Raw genomic sequence first — 7,290 nt, forward strand, 5'->3', positions numbered from 1 at the left:
TGGTTGTTTTCTGTGATGGCCAGTATTTTCTACCAGTCAGGAAGATGTACTCATTTGGAAAAGTATACACTAGCGTATAAAAAATGTAAATAAAATTGAGTTAAAAAAAAACATATGTAATAAGTAATAAAATGTGTAAAAACTAATTTTTCAAAACATTTTTGTTAATTTGCTCTACAAATACGCTCTCAATCATGACACTTTACAATTGGAAGCGTACGGGTTTAGAGTAGTCGTTCTAAACTGGGTAAAAAGGTATTTAACTGGAAGATAAAAATGTGTTGAGATTGAAGAATTTAAATCAGATGGTAGGGAGATTTATTAGTTCTGGTGTCCCACAAGAATCAGTTCTGGGCCCATTGCTATTCTATTTAAATGATACTTTCTGTGTTTCACAACTGTTAAAACTCAGAATTTGCTGATAATACAAACATATTATATTCAACAGTCAATAAAGAACTTAACAAGGTGGCGAATAAAGAGCTAAATAAAAATAAATAAATAAATCTTTTAAAGTAAACAAAAGTAGCGTATTTGGTACTTGCACCCTTAATGCTTGAGTTGTCAATTAGAACAAATAATATCACAAAAAAGTGCAACAGAAATAAAATTCTTCGTTAATTACCGGTACTGATGACAGTCATTGAGCAATCAATTTTCTGTACTTGATCAGCAGTATGTGTGATGATTATTGGATTAATGTGATAATGTATTGTGATAATCAAGGAGTATTTCATATCTGTTAAATGACATGATTTATATTGTTTACCACAATTATGTAAGAACGTTTATTGAGGATAATAAATGAGGGTTCCACTTTGTTGTAGGCTACTTGATGTGACAAGAACCAGATCATGGTAACTATGAAAAAAAAAATAAAAAAAGAAAATACCTCAACAGGGATGATATTATACAAGTTGGTGTCTTCCCACTTCAAGTAAAAAATCTAACTTTACTTGACTTTAATTGATAATCATGTATTAAATGGGTCTGTGACATCTGTGTACTGTATGCATTACTGCAAAAAAGTATTTATGATTACAAGTAAATAGACTGTCAAAAAAACAATAACAATACAAAAATAAATATTTGCTGTTACCGACCACCAGAGGGCGCCACCGCCCTGTTAACAGGAGCATTTAAAACACTTTCTTCATATTTGCAACCCTATCAATAATCCTGTTGGCATGTCAATCACAAAGGTCATTTTTTTTAGCTCAAAAAACAGATTAAAAGACAGATGACGAATAATTTAAACCCAAACAGATATTTAAGAACAGCCACGTTTATTTAACATGATATAAAACAGATGGGATATGAACATATGCAAATCATATTAGGTATGTAACCTATGCTGGGCATGTCCTCCCATCCAGATGTACCATGTACATTATATACACAGTAAACCTCTGATAATTACACTTTGTACAAACAGAAAAAACAAACATCTTAAATTCAGTTCACAAAAAGGCTTTGTTTTTTTATTGCTTTTTTGCACAAGCTAATCTGTTTTGTTACAGCTCAAGGGCTTAAAACCAACTTTTCTTAAAATAGAATCACTCTGTGACGTTTATCCTTCTCTTCATTTAAATAGATCTGTCATAAAAAGGACAGTGAAGGATGACAAGTCGGAAACATTCATATATATATATATATAGGCAACAATGTGCCAGTTGCTGTAAATCCCATCCTTAAATTATTAACCACAAACACAAAAAAATACAAAAAGAATCTTCATCAGCAGTTAAAGTGGCTCCTCTGTTTATTACATTAGAGGAATCTAATAGGAATCTAATATTTTCTACATGACTTATTAGCATAGGCAAATGTTCTTTACAGTAAATGAATAAATATGACTCATTAGCTAACTGTCTGGGTCTAAAAATAATAGCTATATAATTTATCAATGAAATAAGTAAATAAATGCAGATTTTTAGGTTTTTAACAGGTGGTAGCACATGTAGCCTAGAATATACTGTCAGAGATCATTAGACTCAACATAGTCCAGTCTTTTAGCATCCCATTCATACAGATGTACACTGGCTCACTTACCAGCAAAAGAAAACATGAATAGGTAAACAAAATATTAAAATTAGACCATTAAAACCATAAAAAGTAAGTCGCTGCCTACATGGGATCATAAAAGAAAAGTCAGAATGGCATAGAAGATGTCACAGTGAGCACACAGAAGTCAGAAGTCATGCCCTGTGAGGATGAAATAGGCAGTTTCACTGTTTGTAGGTCAGTCTATTGTGCTGATTTATTGGAAGAAGGTCCACTAAGAGCAATTCTGCCTCTCTCACACCCCTCTGCTGCCGTTTCCTTCATGTGTAGGTCTTCACTGAGGCCAGAGCCTGTGCTGGAGGAGAAGACGCAGAAATTTAGCAGGACTTCCAACACTTCAGCTGTGCAACTGAATTTTGATGAAAATGTTTTAAAAATCCCACGTAAATCGTACCAGAGCAAACCCCAGCAATAACAGTTAACAATACTAGTGTTTCTTTTTATTGTTATTCAAGTGAGACACATTAAAACACAACAACAACACGAGTTTAGACTGAACGGGATGATGGAAGCCCTTACTGGTGCAACTACACACACATGAAGTGAGAGCCGTCAGTGAGCTGAGAGGGTGTGTTTGGAGACTGTGGAAAGGGTGGGGAAGAGGATGATGATAGGCTTTTCACTGCAATGAAACAGCAACAACATCAACACACAGGCATTAAAATATACATGTTTATAAATAAACAAAACCAACTACGCTTGCTACGAAGCCAAACAGCATAAATAAACACAAAAAGTCAAAAGAAATGACTGGACATATTATGGAAATGATGAGGAATGACTGAGCAGATGCAGCGTGAAAGCAGCTAATTTGTCACAGAAAAACACTTTCTCAGCAGTTTTTTTGTGTGTGTTAGTACATGCAATGCCTTGATATAACCCCACGATGTGTCACTGTGGCCTCTAGAGATGTACCTGCTACCACCTTGCTGCGCTTGGAAGCCTCTGCAGCTATCTCATAGGAAATATTAATCATCTTCTCCTTCTGCAGAACGGTCACCTCCTCTTCATGGTCTTCTTCTGGGCTTAGAGCCAAACTAGGTAGAACATTCTGCATGCTGCGAGGACACACACACCCAAATATTCACCAAGTTAATCACTTTTTAACAAACTACTCACGTGAGAAATCTTGATGCTGGAATTACCTGTTTTTGGCGATAAGGGCTTTGATACGATCGACTTTCCTCTGCTTGTCAGCCTCCTGCTCTGGGCTCGGAGCTTCCTCAGGATCAGATTCAATGTAACGCTCGGGAATCAGCACTTTATCAGGCACAGACAGCTGTACAAACAGAGCGCAAGAAATAAAAACAGAGCATATATAGTTTCAAAAAAGTACATTTTAGTTTTGGATATGAAACAAAACATATAATAAACTATATTCATATTGTAATCTGTGGTAATGCAAGTGTGAATGCTGTAAGCTGAATGTGGCCGCTGAAGATGCAGGAGCTGATAGCTGAAAATCCTGAAGCTGAAAGCTTGCTAAAATATTTACTAAATGCCAAATTACCCCCCAAATAACTAGAAACATGTCTTAAATTAGACAAAAACGTCTAGCATAATGCTAAAATGTTAGCTAAACTTCAAATTTGCCTAAAAAACTGGAAAAATATCTAAATGAAGCAAAAACAGTTTGCTACAATAAAACCTAAATACCTAATTACCCTAAAATCACAGTGGCTGTTGAACTTTGTAAAGTTTAATGGTGTATCTAGCTGAATATATTTCAAAGTGCGCAAAGTTGTTGAAGAATTTTGAGAAATTTCTCGTTAGTTTTCTACGGGGCATATTTCTTTCAATATTTCAAAAACGAAATACCAAAAGTAAAAGCAGTAATGTCCTGGACAAGCTGAACATTTTGATACCAAGATCACTGAAATTGTTGAAAGTGTGATCGAGTTTTTACGTACCAAAAAAGAACAGAAATGAGCAGGAGAATCACTATTGTATTCACACAACTAGATTTATAGCATTACCTGCAATAATGCAAGTGTGAATGCTGTGAGCTGAATGTTGCTGCTGAAGATGCCAGAGCTGATAGCTGAAAATGCTGAAACTGATAGCTGAAATGCTCAAGCTCATAGCTAAAAACAAATCTGCATGCTTGCCAAAACATTGGCTAAATTCCAAATTAGTCACAGAAAAACCTGGACAAATGTCTAATTTTGACAAAACAGCTAGCATAATGCTAAAATATCAGCTAAACTCCCAATTAGCTTAAAAAAACTGAAACAATATCTACATTATATTAGCCAAAAACAGCTACCATGTTGCTAAAATATAAGATAAATTTCAAATTATTTAAAAAAATATGCTGAACATTTAAATGATGTCAATACACAACATTTTTGAAAGATTTGAGCAATTTCTCATTAATTTCCTATGGGGCAGATTTTGCTCAATATTTTCAAAAACTATAAAGTTTATAAATACCAAAAGTACAAGCAGTAATGTTCTGAATGAGCTGAATATTTTGATACTAAGATCACTAAAAGAATCACAATTGTGTAAAAGCTGTAAAGCATTCACACACTAGTGAATACTTCATCTTCTCTTCTAATCCTACAAAACTGATTGTAGAATGATAGATGTGAAGGATAAAGGAGACTAGTGTGACAGTGAAGGGGTTAAAGTCTAAAAATAACCCCCTTTTTCATATAATCTGGCTAAGAAAGGTGTCCTGCTGAAAAGACGCGAACTTTTGTGGCAGCAGGGTTCCTAAAGGGGCTTTCATGTGTGTGCTGACTCCTTATATAATGATGAGTAATGCCGCAGACTGAGGAGACGCTCATCTAAACCTGGCTTACCTCTCGGTCCACATTAAAGTCCTCAGCCTGTAAGGACTCCTTGAGACGAGCTATTTCCTCCGAGGGCGTCTCCTGCCTCCTCACCACCTCCTGCTGCCTCAGAGAGGCCTCCAGCTCCTGAATGTTGCTGCTCATCACCTGATCTCTGCGTCTCATGTGAGACTATGGAGACATAAGCAGTATTAGTATATAAAAGCCAAATATATTCTGACATGTATTCTGCGTTATGGTATAACCTGCATGCTGTGGTAGTGATTGTAACCAGCAAAGGAGTGACTGCGAGAAGGGGTGTTGTCCTGGCTGCTGCTGCGGATGCGAGCGCCCTTTTTCTTCTCCCTGAGGGTGCCCTGCTGGTGCCGGCGGATCCTCTCCAGCTGCTCCTCCACGCTCATGCGGGGCCGGTTGCTCTCCACAGCACACAGCTGCTGCTCCACTGCACTGTGTGGACGCTCCTGACCAAACGAGAGCGCGGAGAGCATCTTTATTGAGATAAGTCGAAACAGAAACAAGACAAGAACTCCAGCAGGATTCAATCACATCTGATCATTATTTTATGAGGCTAAAATCCAGAACGCTGTGTCTGATTAGTTCAGCACATTGAAAATGAAACATAGTGAGATTTTTCTTCACAAGTCTTCAGTTGTTCTCAGCGGGGATGAGCCGGGGCAGATCCCATGATTCAGCATTCACTGAGTAGTGTGCATTGTTAAAAGTCGAAACTTTAGTAAGCAGAATGTTCTCAGGAAATGGCCTACATACTATAAAAAAGAGCAATCTTCTTCCTTAAGTGTTTAATGGTTTGTGAATGTTCCCATTCGGACTGCTGGGCGCTCACATGCTCCAGATCGGGAACAGAGATCCAGAGTTTCTGCCCAAAGGCCCAAACTAAACTTCCAAACATCTTCAGCTCTATGACCAAACATATATATTAGGTATTTTCTGCTAATCTGCTAATGACTGTTAGGAAATGACATAACAGTCTTTATGGTCAGTGTAACGTGAGACTGATGTGTTTTATAAAAACCTTGACCGAACATCAAATTCATGTTGGAATCGTCTCTTTTTATGCCCATTAAATTTGCTGCTCAGCACCTGTCTAAAAATTTGGCGCCTCAGGTGCGTGTGGGAGGAGCTACCAGCTAATGTTTTGTGCATATCTGATTTACAATGCATCGAAGACAGGGATAATGTTTAGGTATCAGGTTTATTTATTTTGAAAAAGCTCGACAAAAACTTCAATAATCATGTCTCTATGTCTGGGTTCATAAGATCATTCAGCGTCTCTCTAGGTGAGCTTCACTGTGTCCGAATAACGGCTGCTTTCTGCCACAACTTCTGTGTCTCTGTGTCCAGTTTGAAGATTTGCTTGTTAGTTTGAGAGGGAAAAAATAAAAAGAATAAAATTAAAGAATCTTTTTTATTATTGTCTCAATGAAAATAAGAAAAATATTAAGTTCAGGCTGCCTCCCCATGTCCGCCAGCTGGCCTCCTGGGGGCCGGCGGGTACTATTTCTCCAGCTCCATGGGCTCTGCAAAGGACTGTGGATCTGTCTAGAGTGTACCCCGCCTTCACTCCAGCAACTCTGTGGCCCCAAAAGGGAAACAGCAAGTTAAGAAAATGGATGGAAGTTGTGGACGAGAACGCTCACATCGATTCTCAATATTGGATTTGTAATCTACCTGCTGTTCGAGTCACTGAAAATATCACGTGCCCAAAGCTGACTCCCTGATTGGTTGTCAGGATGCAGCAACCTCGCCAAATTTCGATTTTTGATCTCTGGACGCACAGCATTCGGCGTCCAAATTGCACTGCGATGCTCAAAACGCGCCGCGCCTGATGCTTGAATCGTATTGCAGGACCTCAGACTACATCTGCACATTGACATGACTGACTGATACACGAATCCCATTCGGTGTGAATGCAGCCTAACGCTCTTGCTGAGATGACCCGCTACAGCAGAAGCAGCAGACTGTTCACGACCTCAGCGACTCACCGTCCTGGGATCAGGCTTCTTGCTCTTCCTCAGTGTGACATAGGACGCTATAGAGGAAGACTCAGGCACTGGAGATTTGGTTCTGGGTGGGACAATGCCAACCGGGTAAGACATTCCTAACCCAGACACAAAAGATACAAGGTCAGTTAGAGGGCGAGTTTCCAAAAATAAAGAAAATACCAGGCTTAAATTTAAAGTTAAAAGATCGATGCTTTATTTTATTTATTTTTTTTGTTTAAAACTGATAAATGTAAACAGATTCATAAATCATATCTGACGTAAAGAACTGAACTACATCAAAAAAGAAACTAAAATAGTTCAGAAGATTCTTTTGCTTATAAATTCTGGTCTTATGTTGTAAAGTAATGCCAGTACTAAGAACCACTGTATCCATGGTAACTGCTGGGCAATAAACATCCGGTTTC

General features: G+C 37.9%; 1 protein-coding gene across 11 annotated transcripts in view; it reads right to left on the reverse strand.

Moving 5' to 3' along the window:
- Window positions 1-1,265: 1,265 nt before the first annotated feature.
- The window catches only part of plekha5 (pleckstrin homology domain containing, family A member 5), a 98,071-nt gene continuing 92,046 nt past the window's right edge, over window positions 1,266-7,290 (reverse strand). For 9 of the 11 annotated variants that reach the window (XM_024282390.2, XM_024282386.2, XM_024282391.2 and 6 more), the window contains 7 exons: window positions 6,866-6,981; window positions 5,108-5,323; window positions 4,872-5,033; window positions 3,210-3,343; window positions 2,980-3,122; window positions 2,584-2,686; window positions 1,266-2,359 (listed from right to left, as the gene is read on the reverse strand). In XM_024282390.2, the coding sequence (XP_024138158.1) occupies window positions 2,592-2,686; window positions 2,980-3,122; window positions 3,210-3,343; window positions 4,872-5,033; window positions 5,108-5,323; window positions 6,866-6,981 (866 nt within the window). In that variant the 3' untranslated portion in view covers window positions 1,266-2,359; window positions 2,584-2,591. The remainder of the gene's footprint in view (window positions 2,360-2,583; window positions 2,687-2,979; window positions 3,123-3,209; window positions 3,344-4,871; window positions 5,034-5,107; window positions 5,324-6,865; window positions 6,982-7,290) is intronic. The other 2 variants (XM_024282388.2, XM_024282389.2) reach the window with 2 other exon arrangements.

This window comes from Oryzias melastigma, linkage group LG6, assembly GCF_002922805.2.
Source record: "Oryzias melastigma strain HK-1 linkage group LG6, ASM292280v2, whole genome shotgun sequence".
NCBI lineage: Eukaryota > Metazoa > Chordata > Actinopteri > Beloniformes > Adrianichthyidae > Oryzias > Oryzias melastigma.